The sequence below is a fragment of the Podarcis pityusensis genome (genome assembly GCF_964106645.2).
Source record: "Podarcis pityusensis genome assembly, chromosome: 8".
NCBI lineage: Eukaryota > Metazoa > Chordata > Lepidosauria > Squamata > Lacertidae > Podarcis > Podarcis pityusensis.
In genome coordinates, this window is record NC_138033.1 from 54,121,069 (window position 1) to 54,141,977 (window position 20,909).

A 20,909-nucleotide genomic window follows, 5' to 3' on the forward strand; every position below is an offset into this window, starting at 1 on the left:
AAATAGGAACATTCTAAAGAAAAGGGGGACATTCTGGGATCAAATCAGAAACTGGGGCAGTCCCTGGAAAATAGGGGCACTTGGAGGGTCTACCATGGGCAGATGATACCTCCTTCAATGAGAGCCATGAGTGAATGGTACTTCCTCCATCAGAAGCTATGGGAAGACAGCACTTCTTCCATCAGGAGCCATGGAGCATTCTGTGCGAAGGGTTTTACAATTTACTGCTGTTACTCATTACATTTTTTACTCTACTCCTCAAAGAAGCTCAAGGTGGCCAGCCTGATTTTATTATCACCCCAATCCTGTTAGGTAGGCAAAGCTCAGAGGTAGGGACCTCCCCGCTGATAAGAGATTTTTACACAGAGCTTGAATGGTCAGCTGTCAGGTGTGCTGTAGTAATGGGTTTCCTGCATTGCCAGGAGGTTAGGCTAGATTAGAATTGCCATATGTCCGAAATTTGCTGGACATACCCGGAATACTGTAGTCGCAAGCAGTGTCTGGGTGGAAATTGGCAAAATTTATGAAAATCCGGATGTATGGCAACCTATCTTGGCAGTGTCGTTTATGCCCAACAACTTTTGTGTATGGATTTTCACTTTTTGAAATATGGCAACCCTAGATTACATGACATTGGAAGTCCCTCCCTACTCAATGATTCTGTGACCTGGTCCAATGTCATTCAGTGAACATGCCCCCCATAACAGTTTGGGTGGTGGTGTACAAAACAAAAATGACTGTAGCAGTCAGACTAACCAACTCCTGTGTATCAAAACAACTCCATCTGGTTTTACCAACCGGAAATCCAGGGTAGGACATGTTTTCTTGGCAGTGGAAAAGGGGAAGATAAGAAAACAGCTTACGCAGTTAGAAACTGCAAAGCTCCACTCTCTCCTCGGCTTTTGCCCTCTTTGACTCAGAAGAGAGAAATAAAGGGACGCTGGTATGGATTTCTAGGACAGATTTGACTTCTGAAACTTTTGGCTTTGGTGAAACAGGAGCCAGAGGGGTTTGCGTGCGCCTCCCACTTTTTAGCAAATCATTCAAGGAGACGCGAGAAATTTGATCCTCCTGTATTCCCTGTGCAAGTGAAAGGCACTCTAGAAGGTAAGGCACTTTAGCAAACCCTGGAATCTCTTAGTGAATACAGTTTTGCTGGTGAGGGGTCTCTCTCCCTCCCTCTCTATCTGTGTGTGTGTGTATGTACTGTATGTGCATTTTTCTTTTATTTGAGAGCATTTTTCATGTAAATGCATCACACAGGGCAGCTGACACCATTTTTTAAAATTGCAATTCCATAAAAGCAATTACAAGATACAGGATCAGCAGTTAAAAACCATTCTTAAAAACTCTTTCTAAACACACACATATACACTTGCACAGACACAGGAAGAATGGCTGCCTGTTGCATAAGGACGAGATGAAATGGTTCAAGGTTGATTTAGAATCGTGTCTCTTAAATATGGTAAGTCTAAACCAAAAAGGGGTTTGAAGGGATGACTCAGCTGTTTTGTTAAGACACCAACAGGACGGGAACAATATGAGTCAACAATTGTGCATGCCAACTGAGTTATAATCAAGCTGCTAGGAACTGGATTTCTTCAGACTCTTTTAAAAGAAGAGTGTATAATAATAACAATAACAATAATAACAATAACAATAATAATATATTTTATTTGTATCCCACCCTCCCTTGCCAAGACCGGGCTCAGGGTGGCTAACATCAAAGTATATAATACATTAGAACATAAAAACAGACAATCAATTAAAATACAGCTTAAAATCAGATTTAAACTCAGAATAAAATCAGATGGCAACCCACGAATTATAACTGTAGGGGTTGGGAACATTAAGTGCTCACCAGGCCCAGCTATTTGTGTTGGTCTCATATGAGCCGGTGAGAAGAGTTAGAGAGGCCACTTACATGCAGGGATTTGTAAAAAGGGGGGGGGTCAGACTGGGCCCTGACCAAAGGCCTGGCGGAACAGCTCCATCTTGCAGGCTCTGCAGAAAGATATCAAGTCCTGCAGGGCCCTGGTCTCTTGTGACAAAGCGTTTCACCAGGTTGGGGCCAGGGCCAAAAAGGCTCTGGCCCTAGTCGAGGCCAGCCTAACCTCCTTGAGGCCCAGGACCTCCAAGGTGTCATTGTTTGCTGACCATAAGCTCCTCTGCGGGGCATACCAGGAGAGGCGGTCCCGTAGGTACGAGGGTCCTAGGCTGTATAGGACTTTAAAGGTCAAAGCCAGCACCTTAAACCTGATCCTGTACTCCACCGGGAGTCAGTGCAGCTGGTATAGCACTGGATGAATGTGATTCTGTGGCGAGGACCCCATAAGGAGCCTCACTGCAGCATTCTGCACCTACTGGAGTTTCTGGGTCAGCTTCCCGGGCAGCCCCGCATAGAGCAAATTACAATAATCAAATCTGGAGGTGACTGTCACATGGATCACAGGGGCAAGATCAGGGCGGGAAAGGTAAGGGACCAACTGCTTAGCACGGTGAAGGTGGAAAAATGCCGCCTTTGCTGTAGCTGCAACCTGCGCCTCCATAGAGAGGGAGGTGTTGAAGGTTACGCCCAGACTTCTGACAGAAGGCGCTGGTGCTAACTGCACCCCCCCAAGAGATGGGAGTTGGCCCCCCAACCCCATGTCATCCCGACCCAGCCAGAGGACCTTTGTCTTCGAAGGATTTAACTTCAACTGAATCCCACGTAACCATCCAGCCACAGCTTCCAAACATCTGCTCAGTATAGTCCATTTAGAGAAACTTTCCTGGTTTCGGGGGCCTTTTAGATGGCAATGTGTATTTCATCACTTACTTCAAAATGGGTTCAGGCAAATTATTCAATTTTTTCCTGACATTCCCTTATTGGATAATTTCCACGTTTTATGTGATACTCCACATGACATAAAAGCCACTTCTGGAAAAGTACTGGAATCTAGTGCACGTTGAGTGCTCATTTCCATGTTATTCACTTCGGGGGGGGGGGGGGCTACTTGCAAGAGCTGGAAAATTGCAGGAGTTTTGTGCTGTAATTTCACATGATGAAATCTGGCCTAGTATCCCAGGATACAGTCATTCCTGTTATTTAAAATGCTAGCGCAACAGATCAATCAGAAAGCTAAAGTTCTATAACACAACAGCTATCAAAGGGAACCTTAGTATATAGGATAGAATTGCTAGTGTTAAGTACGCAAGAAGAGCCTCCTGGATCAGGCCATTGGCCCATCTAGTCCACCATCCTGTTCTCCCAGTGGCCAGGAAGCTCGCAAGCAGGATCCAAGCACAAGAGCACCCTCCTCTCCTGTGGTTTCCAGCAACTGACGTTCAGAAGGATTTCTGCCTCCAACTGTGAAGGCAGAGCATACCCATTATGGCTACTAGCCATTGACGGCGTTTCCCTCCATGAATTTGTCTAATCATCTTTTAAAGCCATCAGGTTTGTTGGCCATCTCTGCTTCCTGTGAGAGTGAGTTCCACAGTTTAACAAAATGATCTCAGAGTTTAACTAGTATTATAATCAGGAAAACTAACACAATAATACCCACGTCTGAATGCAACCTTAGCAATGTGGGGATTGAGGGGTGAGCTCCTCCTGCTCATTCTGCTGAACCCTGGACTTCTTTTCTAAGTCCTGCCCCGATGGCACCACAGACAGGGACCAAGCTGTTTTCCATGACTTATTAGTAATGGCAGCTTTACAGACTCAAGAGTTACTAAGGCAGAAGATCAGAAACCTCAATGGGATTGCAGGAAAGGGAGTGTCAGGGTGGTAAGAAATTTGACTGAGTTCTCAGCTGAAAGCAAACCTACCTAATTCACCCTCTCCGAAACAATACACAACCCAAAACGCGCTCTGAATTTTGCAATGCAGTTCGCTAACCAAATACTTTCTTCTTTATTTCATATCCCGCCTTTCCATTTTCATGCTCAAAGCACTTAAAATGAAGGAAACTATGATAATAATCAATCAGTACAAAAACACACATGATAATAACAGGAACAATCTACAAAATCAGAACGATCTGGGAGAAAACTGAGGACTGACCCCTCCATCTGCTGCTTTCTTTGGACACAATGGGACGCGGGTGGCGCTGTGGGTTAAACCACAGAGCCTAGGACTTGCTGGTCAGAAGGTTGGCACTTCGAATCCCCGCGATGGAGTGAGCTCCCATTGTTCAGTCCCAGTTCTTGCCAACCTAGCAGTTCGAAAGCACAAAGTGCAAGTAAAGAAATAGGTACCGCTCCAGCGGGAAGGTAAACGGCGTTTCCATGTGCTGCTCTGGTTCACCAGAAGCAGCTTAGTCATGCTGGCCGCATGACCCGGAAGCTGTCTGTGGACAAACGCCGGCTCCCTCGGCCAATAAAGCGAGATGAGCGCCACAACCCCAGAGTCGGTCACGACTGGACCTAATGATCAGGGGTCCCTTTACCTTTACCTTTACCGTTAATGTGTTCAAATACACATATACTAGATCAGCAATGACTGATAAAAATGAATTAAATTAGGAGGGTTGGTTTGTAAAAATATGTCTGTTAGGAAAATGGCATACAGAAAAGTGTAGATTGGGAAAGGTACCCACTGAAATGCTGACAAATTTTCATGGGCACTTTAAAACAAGAACAACCCAGAGACATGCAGGAATATGGAGCTGAATTTAAGATTGGGACAATGAGAAACTGGAAATCGAGAGATTCACTCTTTCCTGGTGATGATTACCAAGGAATAGGCTGCTTTCAGTTTGAAAATAACCTTGGATTTTTAAAAAATTTAAAATTCCTAAGCTTAAATAACAGAAAGCAAAACAGATTGACATTTCAACACTACTCTTTCCATACACGTAATCACAGCTCAATATGCTTCTTTCAGGGGAGGGGAGTGTCGATTGGCAGAGAGTGGGTGTGTGTGACCCAAGAACCTTGCAGTGGATGGAGAAAAGAAACAACAATACTGTTGTGCCAAAGTTCTATGCAAGTTAAATTAGTTATGAACCAGTGCTTTTTATTTATGTCTGCATTCCGGAAGTAGACTCAAAGGAACGGGGAAAGTTGCCCTTAAAGCTTTCTGATATTTAACACTACAGCTTGACAATTGGCAGGGGGCTGTTCGTAAATAAGCCTGAACAGTCGTGTTCACCTGATTACAGGTAGCTGGGGACCACAATTGCTTTGTGAATCAACCCTTGTTCTCTTAATAACGGGTTTAGCAAAGTGGTTAGGAGACTGAGCTGCATATGACTCAAGGAGTCCCTGCTTTAAACATTATCTCTCCCATTTGGCAATATGAAGGCAAGCCCCCCTTTAGTCCTCCCTTCCATAATATGGGGTATAATAATACTGACCTTACAAGAGGGATGAGGAATCTGTGGTCCTCTAGAGGAATGGTGGGAGACCTTGAGCTGAGCCCAAGGGTCAACTTAGACCTGCCTGTCATGCACTGGACATCATATGACATGAGATGAGGTGCAGATAGGCACACGACTGGGCTTAAAAGCAGGATCCACAGGCACTATGGATTTCAAACCATGGGCAACAAAGGAAAATGGGTCCCCTGAAGCCATTGTGTCTTCATGTGGTTAACAGGTGGGAGGTCCTATCTTTCAAAGCTGGTCCACAGGACATGGAGGAGGTTAAGGATCTAGCTCACTGGCTGAATCCTGTTTCCCACTACCAGTCTAAAGGAAAAAACTCAAAGTGTGAATGGGGATAAGCGGTTCACATTGTACCTCCCCTCCAACCCACAAACATCCCTGTGTTCACTGAGGAAGATCTGAAGGGGACTTCCACTCACATTTGCTTGAACACGATTATGCAAACTCCTCCATGCAATTAAAGTTCTTGCTTTATCAGAGTCCTCAATTGCAGAGAGTTCTGCTTGTGTTCAAGTGGAATGTGGAAAGGCCATAGCTCAGTGGCAGAGCATCTGTTTTGCACACAAAAGGTGCCAAGTAGAGATGAAATGTATAAGACTGGAGAGACACTGCCAGTCAGCGTGGACAATATATGGAGCTAGATGGACCAATGGTATATGGCAGTATATGGCAGCTACCTTTGTTTCTGATCCAACACAGGGAAGACCAGAGACTCAGTATGTGGGGTGATGTGCATGGGGATGTTGGGAACAGGACTTGTGTGTGTCATTCTGTGCCTGATGCAGCTTTCATGTGTTTGGGCAAACACTTGAACACACTTTATATGTTGTTGGGACTCCACTCCCACCTGTGCCAGCCAGCATGGCCAATGACCAGAGGGGATGGGATCTGCAGTCCAACAATATCTGGAGGGCCACAGGTTCCCCAACCCTGCCTTATAGAGTTAGAAGTACAGCTATATAAAACATACGGACACTTTGTACACTTGAAAGTATCATCATTCCCAACAACTGTAAAATAGAACAGAGATCATGCAAGGAGGTAGAATAATCTAATTATTCACCTCTCTCTCTCTCTCTCTCTCTCTCTCTCTCTCTCTCTCTCTCCCACCATCTCCAGGACAGTAGGAGGAAAAACTCATCAACATGAATATCGAGGAGTATTTTGCAAGAATTTCCTACAAAGGCCCCCAGGAATGCCTGGACTTAGAAACGTTAACAGCAGTCTTTCAACATCACATCCGATCGGTGCCATTTGAAAACCTCAGCATGCACTGCGGCGAAACCATTCAGATAGACTTAGAATCAGTCTACGACAAAATTGTGAAGCGGAATCGTGGTGGCTGGTGCATGGAGAACAACCACCTCTTATTCTGGGTCTTTCAGACAATGGGCTACGATACCAGCCTTTTAGGAGCCTACGTTTACAGCCCTCCTCAAGACACCTATGAGAAAGACATGAATCACCTCCTGCTGAAAGTGGTGATTGACGGCAAGGCCTACATTGTGGACGGCGGCTTTGGGATAGCCTACCAAATGTGGCAGCCAATGGAACTGGTGTCTGGGAAAGATCAGCCTCAGACACCGGGCATCTTCCGCTTCACTGAAGACAATGGAGTGTGGTATTTTGACAAAATGAAGCGCAAGCAGTGCACAGTAGGTACCGACAACATATTCCCCTCCTCTGTTACCCCAGAAAACATAACCTGCAAGAAAGTTTTCTCATTTACCCTTCAGCCACGGACGATAGAAGAGTTTCGGCCTATGAACCTGCATCTTCAAACTGCTCCAGATTCCCTGTTTGTGAAGAAGTCTATCTGTAGCCTGCAGACCACCAGCGGCTTTCAGGTTTTGATTGGGTGGACGTTGACGGAAACCACATATAATTACAAGGGCCACGTGGATCTGGTGAAAAGCACCACCCTTACTGACGAGGAAGTGGAGAAAATTCTGCAGGAGCGATTCAACATAAGATTAGATAAGAAGCTTGTCCCCATTAACACCAGCTTGATATCCATGTTTTGATTTGAAGAGCTACCAGAGCTACAAACATTCAAAGCAAATTGGGAGGATGATGCTTGGATCACAGAATCATAGAATTGTAGAGTTGGAAGGGACCCTGAGAGTCTTCTAGTACAACCCCCTCCAATGCAGAAATCTCAACTAGACATGATGATGACGATGACGATGATGATGAATGTAATAAAGTTTCTCTTGATTAATATTTTGCCATTCATTGCTATGATGGAGTGTGAAATCTACAGTAAATTTTATTACCAACTCATGTGGAAAGTAAAGAAGATAACATCAACAAAATGTAAAGGTTGCTGTGTTGCCCCATGAGAAAAAAATCCTAAATCCTAAAATGCGGGTGGGGGGAGAAATAGCAGACATTTGATGTTAGGAATACAGATGTTAGGAAGCAGGAACATTCAATTACTGATTCACCACATTTAACAATATAAAACCCAGCTGTTAATCAGGGCAGTCTTCATCTTAGGGTGAAAAAATAGGCAAAGGCATCTTGTTTATACCACATTTCTAAAACTTTTTATTCTGGTGGGTGGGCTTTGAGAGAAGTCAAAAAGTCAAAAAGGGAGATGGGACCTACCATGGTTCAACTGGAACCACTCAGCTATATGGGTTGCAACCAACGTTAATTCTACTTGGAGTAGACCCATTGACTGCCTTAGAGACATTAATTTTAATAGGTCTACTCTGAGAAGGATTTAGTCAGCAACAACCCATTGAAATTAATGGACATGACTAATTTAGGTCCATTAATTTCAATAAGGATACTCTCACTAGAACTTAAGAAGCATAAAGATCCCTGTGGTACATGGCCAAATCTAATCTAACATCATTGTTCTCAGTGGCCAACCAGATGCCCATAAGAAGCCTACAAGCAGAACAAAGGCACAATAGCAGCTCTACCCTCCTGCAGCGTCAGTAACTAATTCAGAAGTGTTACTGTCTCTGAGCATGGAGTCACAGCATAGCCATACCGGCTAGTAGCTATTGATAGCCTTATCCTCCATTAATTTGTCTCATCCTCTTTTCGAGCCATCCAAGTTTTTCACCATCACTATATCACAATGCTGGATACAAGCTACTGATTTCAGTGGTGCAATGCCCCATATTACGTGTCCAGATGTTTCTCATATCAAGCAAGCTGTTTTGTTGGGTTAGGACACCTCTTTAAAAAAGTTAAGAACCAAAGTTCAATCAGTTCATGGATCAGTGGAACTGGAATATGTGCAGACATTTCAGGTGGACTTTCTCCCCTCCAAGCTTTTTAATGACCAACCCCCAATAAGACGAGAGAGAGAGGGGAAGAATTAAGATCTTTGCAGATCTGAAGTTGAAAAATTCAGCTCAGCTCTTTATACACGCAGTACAGCAGACTGCAATCCGAAAAGCACAGGGAAATCACAAAACAAAAACAGATAAATATCTTAACAGGTAAGATATTTTTTGTTTTGTTGTTTTAAAAAAAACTCTTAAGAGCAACTTTAACTGGTGTAGACCCTTGGATTTTGGATAGGCCCTCCTGGTTCTGCTATAGCCTGCAGATCTACATCTGGCCACAACCAAGAACCTGATCTTTTCTGTCGTGGTGCTGGAATGGCCTCCTCCAGAAATAAGAAATGCACCAACTTTGAAATCATTTCATTGGATGCTGAACACTTACTTCCCTTCACTGGCTGTTGATGTTAGTCGCTGTAGAATTTTAAGCAATGCTAAGTACACTGATTGAGCTTGATTTAAAAACAGTTTGTATATTTTTGTGTTGTATTTGTTTATTTTTGAATTGCATTTTATGCAACTGTACACCATTTTGAAATGTTCCAATAGCAGTACAGTCGTACCTTGGAAGTCGAACAGCTTAGTTCCCAAACGTTTTGGCTCCCGAACGTCACAAACCCAGAAGTGACTGTTTGCGAACTATTTTTAGAAGCCGAACATCCAACGGGGCTTCTGCAGCTTCCAATTGGCTGCAGGAACTTCTTGCAGCCATCAGAAGTCGTGCTCTGGTTTTCGAACATTTTGGAAGTCATAGGGACTTCCAGAATGGATTCCATTCAACTTCCAAGGCACGACTGTATATGAATATCTTAACTCATATATAAATTTCTGCTGAATGTGTAAAACTGCTTAGACTGAGTCAGACCATTAATGTATTTGTCCACTTTAGGTGGTGGTGGCTCTACGGGGGCTCAGGCAGAGGAAGTAGTTTTATACGAAGTTTTATACCATTTGTCCATATAACATAATATTGCCTATACTGACTGGCAGTAATCTTTCATGGCCCTACCTGGAGATGTTAAGAAACCTGAAACCTTCTGTATGCAAAGCACCTGCTCTGCTAGAGAGCTACAGCCCTTGTTACTGATGCAGAAAACACAATCTCCGCAAACAAACCAGTTGACCATACTCAACACATGCATACCAGGTTGCAAGAACAGAGCACTATCAAAGGAGAGTCTTTGTTAGGCACTTAGTAGATCTAAACAGGTATTTGTTCCTGCACTTCTCTGCTTCAGCTATGCAATTTCTTTGATGCTACTCTCCTTAAATATATTCAGAGAAACCACTGTGCAAGCTGGCAGGACAGGGAAAGAAGCCTTTCAGGCTGTCATAATTTTTAATTAGCTGCTTTAACATTTGCCTTCCAGGAAACATGAACATTGAAGAATATTTCACAAGGATTAGCTACAAAGGCTCTCTCGAAAAACTGGATTTTGGAACCTTAGCGGCGATCTTCCAGCACCACATACGAGCTGTGCCCTTTGAAAACCTTAGCATCCACTGCGGGGAGACGATTACTCTAGACTTAGATCATGTTTACAACAAGATTGTGAAGGAAAAACGAGGGGGTTGGTGCATGGAGAATAACCAGCTTTTGTCTTGGGTTCTGAAAAAGCTGGGATATAACACCACCATACTGGGAGCTTATGTTTACAACCCGCAGCAAAACACCTATGCCACTCAGATGACACATCTCATCATCAAGGTGGTCATTGACGAGAGGGCCTACATCGTTGATGCAGGCTTTGGTGTCTCCTACCAAATGTGGCAACCGTTGGAGCTGGTGTCCGGCAAAGACCAGCCACAAATGCCTGGGATCTTTCGTTTCACAGAAGACAACGGTATTTGGTACTATGAGAAAATAAGAAGGAAGCAATACATTCCCAGTCAAAACTTTGCCAACTCAGATCTCTTGGAAAAAAGGGAGCGCAGGAGTATCTACCTGTTCAGCCTTGAGCCAAGGACAGTAGAAGACTTTCGGTTCCAGTGCTCCTATCTCCAAACGTCCCCAGATTCCGTGTTTACCAAGAAATCTATCTGCAGCCTCCAGACAAATGATGGGTTTAGGGCTTTGATTGGATGGACACTTGTGGAGACAAAATTTAACCACACGGAAGGCACAGATCTGGTGAAGCACACAACACTGAGTGATGACGAGGTGGAGAAAACACTGAGAGAGAAATTTGGTATAACTCTGGAGAACAAGCTTGTTCCTATTAACATCAAAGCGACGTATACCATCTAGTGTAGAAAACAAAACACGGCACACTGCTATGCAATTGCAACAAGCTTTACCATCTTCTTAAATCCATCATTCTGTAAATTGCAGTTATGATTAAAACCTGTCCATAAGCTGTAAGCACCCCATGTTAGGCAGAAGAGGATAATTGTATATTGTGGGGTTTTTTTCACCAGCACTGACAACCCTGTAGATGCAAACCAGTGACTGCAAAGTACTTAACATGTCTTGGATAATGAATTTTGAAACGATTTACGCACTTCAAAATGGAGGAATCTGCATTTCACGTTTTATTAAGTTACATGGATCTGAATTCAAAGCAGGACTTGCTCCGATATGTACCCAGAACTAATGTGTGAATGAGGGATACTCCAGTCATTTCAATACAGGAAGCTCGTCTAAAGGAATATTTTTAAGCAAACTGCCATCCTTTATTAACATAAAATGGGGCAGCCCTAAAAGGATACACTGCATCCATGAAAAAATGGCTCATTTGGGCTTATTAACTCTAAGGAAATGGGAATTTTAGAATTCAAATATCTTAGCTGCCGACAAGCTAGTTCACATTAAAAGCTACATGACCTAAAATGTTAGCAACAGACTGAACTCACCCTCTCTTCTTACCCCTAGAGTCTAATGCTGATCATCTTTTACGGAGCTCTGCACAGGTATTGTGAAAGGGAAGCTTTAATTAAAATACTTCATATACTCATCTCAGATTTGTGAGGGCACATACTTTTGACGAACACAATGTTTAATATAGTGAGCAGGCGGTGAAAATCCTATGTGAAGCCTTAATCTGAAAAATATGGATATTGATATAATTTTAATTACACGAACTAATATTGACAGAGGCTTTTGCTCCAGCCTCCATTTATTTCTGTTCATATATACACTGGTAACACTTGTGAGAGTTATACTTAAATCACCAGCGCTAATGAAGTCTTGGTCTGTGTAGTTCCCCCACCCGCTTTACGGATCTGCTATTACAGTACATTGCTTAAAATTCTTCCAAGCCAATCAAAAAATCCTTCAGCTTCATATCTCTGTAGACTATTTTGTATGTGGCTTACTGCACAGCAAGTTCTTATTGGAGAAATGGCTTTCTGATCCTTATGAAGCTGTCCATGTTTTGGGGGAATCCACCCACCCATTTGGAATGTTGGACTTAAAAAAAAAAAACAAACCAGCTTCTGCAACAAAAATAAAATTCCATAGAAGACAAAGAGAGAAATGTGCTTCAAATGTTTAATTCTGATTTTACAACTCCACTGGGTTGAGGAGAACTGCGAAATGCCTGGAGGATCAGGCCTGCTTCCACTGTTTATTCATTTCCACTATTTAACTAAATACAAGTGGGTGAAAGTCCCAGTAAAATTTTACTTAGCAAGACGAGGAGGACAGTAACAGAATTTGGAAAGGGATAATCGGTAACAATAATTAGCGTCGACACAGCCCTTAAATATCTAGCAATCATGTATGATTCCAGCCTTGTGCTCCTATAGCTTAATTTGGCCATTTGCTCAAATCCCCTGGAGTCATTTGTTCTGTGGGTACCTTGGGAGGGAACATAGAAAAGTTGGAAGCTGCCTCATCAGACAGAGTGTTGGTCCATGTAGCTGTGCACTGTCTACACAGACGAGATGTGGCTCCCTAGGGCTTCGGAGTGGCTCTCTCCTAGTCTCAGCCCTGGCTGGAGATGCCAGGGACTGCACCTGAGACCTTCTGCATACAAATATGCTTTGCCACTAAGCCATAGCCTTTCGCTGAGAAAATACAGGCTTTCTTCAATCTGAACTGTAGAAGAGTTAGAGGGCAGGAGGCAGGCTTTTCATCGGTGCGATAGAAAGATGAAATGGCTGGTCCTGCACCTCAGCCCCATTCTAGGATTATGTTCATTTAAAAAGATGGATTCATGACCCACGTGTACTATGCTGCAGTGGGACAATATGGTTATGCCTCTTAAAAGGAAAGGGGATAGAGAGAGGTGAGGTAGGGAGAAAGCCAGTCTAGAGATTATTATAAGCTAGTGATGGGCAGAAGGCTGATTGGGATCTACGACTGTGTTTCTAGGTGATTTGCATCAGATCAGCAAAGATTTCTGCCTTCTGTTTAACCATGACCCACCCCGGATTTTGCATTCATCATCATGAGGTCATTCTTCCTGTGTCCTCTTTGAAGGTGGAAACATGAGAACAGACCTTTTCAGTGGTGGCTCCTCACTTATGAAATGCTCTCCCCGAGGAGGCACGCCTGGTACCATCACGGGCAACTTTTAGGCACCAGGCAAACATTTCTTTTCTGTTTGTTTGATTTATTTATTTCTTACATTTATATACCACCTTTATCTTCAAAGGAGTTCAAGGTGGTACACAAGGTTCTCCTCCTCCCCATTTGATCCTTACAACAACCCTATGAGGTAGGTTAGGCTGAGACATGGTGACTGGCCCAAGGTCACGCAGTGAGCTTCATGGCTGAGCGGGGATTTAAACCCTGCTCTCTAGTTCAATACACTAACCATTACACCATACTGGATCTGTTTTAGATACTCTGGGCCTATTTTAGGAGATGGGATGTGTTAGACTGCCCTTTTAAGCATATCAATATTTTCAGCTTTTGTTTTGGCTTTATATTGGATCAGCAGAATCGGGCATTTCTACAATTTGAAAAGCTTCAGTACAAAATGGAGGGGGGGGGGAGGTGGCAGGGAAGCTCTGTAGAAGAAGGGCTCTCGAAACATCAGCCAAAGGAATGGTGAAAGGTTCGACTGAATGGGTACAAAACCATGATGAACTTTATCGCCAAATTCAGACCATAACACATAACAAAGTCCTTCAAAAATGCATCTCGCTGAGACACTGCATTATGCCTCCTGGGCTGCATTCACGCAGCAGTTTCTTCCATTTCCCCGTTTTCGCATTATATTTGAGCTGGCAGAAACGATTCCAGAAAACTAATGGAATACAGTCAGTGCTTTTTTTCCCTGGGGGACTGTAGGGGTATGCATACCCCTAAATATTTTGTGAATCTAAGTTTGGCCTCATTGAGGGGCATTATTTCAGTATGAGTAGGAAAATGAGTTCCCCTAAACATTTTTTTTAAAAGAAAAAAAGCACTGAATATAGTGCAAGTTTAGGTCTCATTTCCCTGTGATTCAATTCCAGAAAAACATCTGTTTGCAGCCCCCTTAATCCGGAATATTACAGGAGTAAAGTGACACAATTTGGGGGTAGTATTCCAGAATGTGGCACTTCCCTATTTTATTTTTTTTACGGGTAGGGGGCAGGATCATGGGGAACAGAAGCATGTGCGGAAAGTGTGGGGGAGTAGTGATGTTGTCCCATGACGCTCATTGTTGTGTCACACCATACAGACTGATGTGAATGAAATTTAGGGCAACATGCTTGTATATCCGTCAAAAAGCCACAGTTTCATAGCACAACATCACTAGCATTATAGCCAGGAAAATTAATGTATTTCAGAAGGCACCCTATGGGTTTCACTTAAGTTAGTTTTGGCAGCCAGGATGTCAATGCAATTGCTGCTGCTGTTCTTTGAAGTGTCAGCAAAAATAAAAACGCAAGAAAAAGAAGAAGTTGTGACTCCACCACTGCTATGCATGATACACACACACACACTTTTATCATCCCCCTGGGAAAAAATCAGTGAAATTGTCTCCTCAGTTTATGCTCACAAAGAGGGTGGAGGATTTTAAGAGGCTACTTGGACACAGTTGTAGCTTGGATCGTTGGTGACTAACAGGGAAACAAAAACCCTCTCTACTTTCCCCCCTAAACAGGACTTGAGTCATAAGGGAAATACCGTATTTTTTGCTCTATAAGACTCACTTTTTCCCTCCTAAAAAGTAAGGGGAAATGTGTGTGTGTCTTATGGAGTGAATGCAGGCTGCGCAGCTATCCCAGAAGCCAGAACACTGCACAGCGATCCCTCTTGTTGTTCTGGCTTCTGAGATTGAGAATATTTTTTTTTCTTGTTTTCCTCCTCCAAAAACTAGGTGCGTCTTGTGGTCTGGTGCGTTTTACAGAGCAAATTTATTCATTAATGAGTAAGAACGGAAAAGTGGGGCATGTTCAGAGTTGTTCTCCTCAAATGATAGTCAATAAATCATTTCCTAGCTGAAAACACATTTTTTTCAAAAATTGGGAAAGGGAAGGGAAACGCTGTACAATCATTAACTTTTACTCCTGATCGGTGATGCTTTGTGGCCAGATTTTGAGTAATTGACCCAACAGCATTTAATTAGCTCTGGAAAGTTAAAGAAGCTAACACATCAGATTTTTCTGACAGTAATAAGACCCCCTTCTCAAGTTAGAAAAAAGCCTTTATCTTTACACATGTGATCCGCCTTGAATAGCTAATAAGGTATTTTTGAGACCAAGGTTTTCATCCGTGTATCATAAGCACAAAATACTCCAGGCATTGAGCTACTTACTTTTTGTATAATTGAGTCTGGGACCTTGTTTCAATTAACTGTCCAATTACATCCTGCGTTGGATCCAACCCTTTTCCATGAGCACAAGGCCACTGGAAGGAATTCAATCCATAGTCTTCACGTACAAATTAAATTTAGTAATTGCCCCAAACTCCTTAACAGTCAATAGAAGACATACTTCTATTTGTTTTTTGCTATTATTTTTTCTGGTGAAAATGTTGATAAAGGTAATTAAACAAAATCAAACATTAGCCCAAATAAATTTATTGAGATGTGAAGCTACAAGAACAGGTGACTCTGCCTTCCCTCCCTTCTCTCTTTTACGGGTCACAGTTTTAAACAGGCAAAAGTATTGGGGCGAGCACCTTAAAACTGCCCTAGAAAATTAAAAATACACCAATAAAAATATTTTTCAAGGACATAAATCAATTACGTAAATTAATTTTTTAAAAAAAGAAATATACTTTCTCAGCAACTCTCTGTTACCCTAGCAATATGTATAAAGAATATATATATATATATATATAATATTACTGTCTTATAACAGGGTTGCAACTCACCTGGCTTTGACACACACTGCATGCAGTTAAGATTCATAATCTAAAGCTGTCCTCAGCCACGTGTGACAACCTGTCTCTTCATGCAGTGCTCAGTCAGTGCTTGTGCTCTTAAATGCCTATGCTAAAAACTGTACAGAGATCAAGAGCATGTAAAATGTTCATTTATGTAGCTGCCAGCTCCAAAAAATAAAAATAAAATAATGCATCAGTCCCAGAGACACAAAGAGATCCAGGGATTTATAAAAATAACTTGTATTACCATGGTCCAAAATAAGATTTCCCCAGTCTAGAGGGCACAGAAAGCACCCAAGTGATTTAATCTTGAGGTTTCAAAAACATTTTCTTTGCTTTGGTAGGCCTTGTGTTGCTGTTTTCATCCTCTTCTATGTCTTCCACCATGTGCCGGTTCCTCTTCTTTAAGAATTTCTTCCCAATAGTTCCCACTAAAGTTTCGTACCTAGAAAAACACACAATAAGTTAAGGGAAATACTTTACCATTTGAGAACAAGACTGTGGCTCTTCCATCTCCTCTCATCCCTCCTCATTGTCCATGCTTCGCTGGGGGGCTGATGGGAGCTGGAGTTCAACAACACCTGCAGGGCCACCAGTCCCCTCTCCTTGCCTTAAGGTCTTTGAAAGCAGTAGCAGCAAAAGTGGCACCTTGCGGATGTTGTTAGGCTCCAACTCCCATCAGCCAGTACAGCCAATGGTCAAGGGGATGAAAGCTGGAGTCCAAAGTACCCGGTTGGGACAGGATATTGTAGATGACGATCGACATCTGAGGAGGTCTGGAGGGTGGCAACATGAGAACAGGCCATATCAGTGGTGGCTCCCCACTTATGGAATGCTCTCCATGAAAAGGCTTGTCCGGCACCATCATTACCTATCTTTAGGCACCAGGCAAATAACATTCATTTATATAGCCTTTGACTTTTAACTACTGATGGCCCAATTATTGCATGGGTGGGCTATTTTAATGTAGGCTTTGGGGTGGGTTTTTTTGGTGGTTTTAATGTATGTATTCCCTTTTTTTGCATAAAATATTGTAAGTCACTTTGATCTGCCAAAGAAAAAAGAGTGACTAATAAATTTAATACATAATAATAAAAGGCAGCAGTGAGTCAGACGGCCCAGTAGTTTGATTTGGGTGTAACAAAGCCTTCAATCAATGTTAGCCAACTCACTGCACAGCCGGAATGGAATGAGCTTCCAACCAACCCTCACCTGAAGCATCTTCTACTGCAGGTGTACCACTTTAAAAAATAAATAAATTGGTGTTTACTATAGAAGCTGGGGTGTTGATTTATTGGTATTCCTCTGCAAGTTTTAAAAGCGAACATACAAATGGATTTCAACAAACATTTTTCTATGAATGGTTATATATTATTCCCTTGGAGCCAAGCCCCCGCCCCCCGAAATGGATTGCTATAACTTGCAATAAGTTACTATTGATGTAGCTGACTTCCAGCTAGAGTGCCTGGAGAAAGCAGGTTATTTTTGAAACAAGCAAACCAAAACCAACAACTCATCAAATCATCTCACTTCCACTATAAAATACTCTGTTTAAGAAACAACAGCACCACAAACAAGAAGAAGTGCTTTGTATGTCAAGCATGTGGTTGTTTGGGAGGTTTCCACTTTGTAAGGAGAAAAGGCAGCAACACATCTTCTTGGTAATGTCATCTGTGTCATAAATGGTAATGGTTACCTTCTGGCCATTTCTTCATCCGATACATCAGCCTCCATTGCATTATCTTCCTCTTCGATTTCTTCTGTCTTGTACTTTGAGTTCATCTGGATCATTAACTTCTGAAAACGAAAAACTGGGTTATCAGTTTCAAGCATTGCACTCCTTGAAGAATGTCAAGGGGACAGATTTGGCAATACGAGCAACGACCATTCCCCCTCCTTTTTCTTTTTTAAAAAAGATGGGCACAGGCAGGATGTAGATTTGTGCATATAAGATTGTAACCCTTCCTTTGCCTTTATTTTATTACAACTATAGCCCACCTTCCTTCCATCACAGAGCCATGGTGGGTGGTCTCCAACGAAGTAGTTCTGCTTGGGCAAGGATCTCTGCTTCAGCAACAGAACTTGCCCTTGCTCTCATCTCCCTATACACCTCCTCTCACTGAAATGCTCTGGAGCTTGAAAAGAGCCCCCAGAACAGATTTAGGGGGCACATGGTGGGTGGAGAGGGCACTGCATTGTGGAACTGCTTCATTGGATAATTCCCAGGGTTTTCTAGGAAGTCTTCCAACCAGACGACACTGAGCACACTCAGCCCGGCTTAGATCCAGCAAAGTGGCCTACCTTCTATCCAGCTGTATAATGCGGACCTGAGTTAATACAATGTCAACCAAACAAGAGAGTCTTGCAGCACCCTAGACAGATTTATTTTAACATGCAATTTCATGGACCAGAACCAACTAGTAGACTCCAGTCCATGAAAGTCTATGCCACAATAAATCTGCTAGATCCTTCTAGGTGCCACAAAACTATTTCTCGTGTGTGTTTGACGAAGCAGACTAAAATGGCTATCTCTTTGGAATGCATCTTAGTGTAGTAGAGAGACTGCCTGAGCAGTAGCGTCCTCTGATCAGAAGTCTTTCTCCAGGTAATCCCACCTTCAGAGATGAGAGGCAGCTGGGGAGAGAGGGCTGTAGTGGTGGTCTCTTCTGCTACGATTTGTTATCACATCTGACCCAGAATGACAGGTACCTTTGTAGTGCTTCAGAGTATACAAAGCGTTATATATATTTGTATTGGTGAATGGTATGGACTAGTTACCTTTGGCTCATCCTCAGTTACCACTTAGCAGCAGCCAATCCATCAGGCTGCAGCCAAGGGAGAGATAGGAAGAACGATCCACTTCATTGACTCTACCAAGAGATCTGCTTCCTTTGGCCCCACCTCACTTTAAGCAGTTTTCATCCCATTATGTTGATGAGAGAATTCAGCAACTTTAAGAAATGTGCCTGAGCTTCCTTGCTTTCTTTTCCTCTTCCCGCCCCATGCCTTTTTCCTTTTCTATCTTTGTAAGCCTGGGGACAGTTTTCTTCTCCTTCTTTCCTTTCTATCTATTTAACTGTAAACCACTCTAATAGCTTTTTTGGCCGAAGAGCAAAGCAAAAATCCCAGTCCTTTAAATAACTAAATAAACAAGCCCTGTAAGTATAATCACCCCCCGTATTTATGGTAGGGGATGGGGTTATGGATGAGAGGACCTGTAGCTAATCGTGGCAGAGGTGGAATCTGCAAGTTAAACTTTCTGTGCTTTGAAAAAAAAGAAACATTAATGCTTCCTTGCTCACTCTTTCAACCATGTTACAGCAGACGTGGAAAGGATAAAGGAGTGCCCTTGACAATACCTCCACTTCAGGGTTGAAACCTTTAAATGACATTCTGCCATACAGGAGGTCTTCACACGGCACAAAGCTTCTTTCTTCTATAATAAAGCTCCTGTAAATAAATAATAATACAGTAGAAGTCTTAGAGAGAGTCAAACAAGCAAGGTTACCTTAGCATTGTCGTAGGAGGACTGCCAGGAGATAAAGACTGACAAAGGAAAAGCCATAGCTCAGTGGCAGAGCCTTTGCTTTGCATCCAGAAGGTCTTGAGTTCAATCTCTGGAATTTCCAGGCACTCACTCATTTGGTTTATACACTGCCTTGTCAACATAAGAACCCCTGGGTGGCAAACACATAAATAATGGTATGTTTTTTAAGGCATTCTAAAAACAGCTACAAAACATTCTAAAAGCAATTAAAAACATTCTCTCAGCCAGATTCCAGGGTTTCAAGGAACTGTGCCTTTCAGCCATCAAATGCCTGGGTAAACAGGAATGTTTTTAAATGCCTCTCGAACATCAATAATGAGCGAGAGAGACACAAATGGGGCACTGCTACTGAAAAGGAAGCTCGTGGGTTAATGCCAACTTGGCATCCTCCCAGCAGTGGCACCACCAAGGCCTCACCTGCCGATGTTAGGATTCGAGATGGGGAAGACTCACATCTGAAAACCCTGGGCAGCAGCAGACAGTCTGTGTAGATGATACTGAGCTAGAGGGACCAACAGTCTGACTCGATATACTGCAGCTTCCTATGTCCCCAAGATGCTATAGTGTTTTAGAAGGCATTTCTGGTTTTGCTCCTCATTCATGGAAGGTGTGGGGGGGACAAAACTTACTCCTTTTTCCTTTAGCTCTGGCAGATCCAGGAACCAATGTTTCTTTGCTGATTATTTTTCTTTTCCTCCTCTTCAAGCTGCTTTTTGGTTTTCTGAATCCAAGCCCCTTTGCATGAACTGAAAGACAAGACGCATTAAAAAAAAAGTCTCCTCCATGGGCAGAGAGTGCCGATTGTTTTGATACATGAAAATATCTCCCAAAATGCAATTTCTGGAGGGATGGCTAGTAGCAAATGAAGAATTTACTGGGGCATAAGCATTTGTGGAAAACCCCTGTGTGGGTTTTTGCATATATAATCCAGGTGCAGAGAGAAAAGTAATGCTTTTTGACAAAGTGAGGTTGAAGGATCAAGGAATTTATTATCTTTCTCAAATATACCAATACTTGAAACTCAGGTGCTAAAACTGTGATGGCTAAAGGAGCCACAGCTCAGAAACAGAGCATATCCTTTGTATGCAGAAAGTTCCAGGTTCAATCTCCAGCATTTCCAGGTATAGCAAGAAAAGTCCTCTGTCTAAAAACCTGGAGAAAGACAGTCAGTCAGTGCACACAATATTGAGCCAGATTGTCTGACTCAAATAAACGCAGCTTCCTATGTAAAAATGGTTATTTAGAAAGCAGGAAGTATCAGCCTATCTGGGGAAACTGTTGAGTTTTACAGATGGAGAAAAAATATTCTGGAAAAGTAACTTAAGAGGGCAATCTGCCCCTCTCTTTCCCCAGAGAGGCCAATAAGAACTAAAATTCTGAATGCACATATTCTGCTGAAACACTGGAAAGTATTTTAG

At 42.6% G+C, this 20,909-nt stretch overlaps 2 protein-coding genes across 2 annotated transcripts; one reads left to right on the top strand and one right to left on the bottom strand.

The window, feature by feature from the left end:
• The first annotated feature begins 752 nt into the window (after positions 1 to 752).
• On the top strand, positions 753 to 16,133 carry LOC308483138 (uncharacterized protein). Its single transcript, XM_081016723.1, has 3 exons — positions 753 to 1,107; positions 6,492 to 7,393; positions 10,017 to 16,133. Exons 2-3 carry the CDS (start codon positions 6,518 to 6,520, stop codon positions 10,923 to 10,925), a joined length of 1,785 nt encoding a protein of 594 aa, XP_080872849.1. The 5' UTR covers positions 753 to 1,107; positions 6,492 to 6,517; the 3' UTR covers positions 10,926 to 16,133.
• On the bottom strand, positions 15,621 to 20,249 carry MPHOSPH6 (M-phase phosphoprotein 6). The gene is given in 7 exon segments (XM_081016611.1): positions 15,621 to 16,389; positions 17,641 to 17,741; positions 19,304 to 19,394; positions 20,121 to 20,125; positions 20,127 to 20,171; positions 20,174 to 20,209; positions 20,211 to 20,249. Coding segments are annotated over 7 exon segments (444 nt in total). The 5' UTR covers positions 20,235 to 20,249; the 3' UTR covers positions 15,621 to 16,247.
• Positions 20,250 to 20,909: the final 660 nt, after the last annotated feature.

Excerpts from the sequence above, each read along its gene's own strand:
- LOC308483138 (XM_081016723.1), top strand. The coding sequence starts at position 6,518 with ATGAATATCGAGGAGTATTTTGCAAGAATTTCCTACAAAGGCCCCCAG. Across the intron at positions 7,394-10,016 it reads CCAGCTTGATATCCATGTTT|TTAATTAGCTGCTTTAACAT; the intron begins TGATTTGAAGAG and ends CTGTCATAATTT.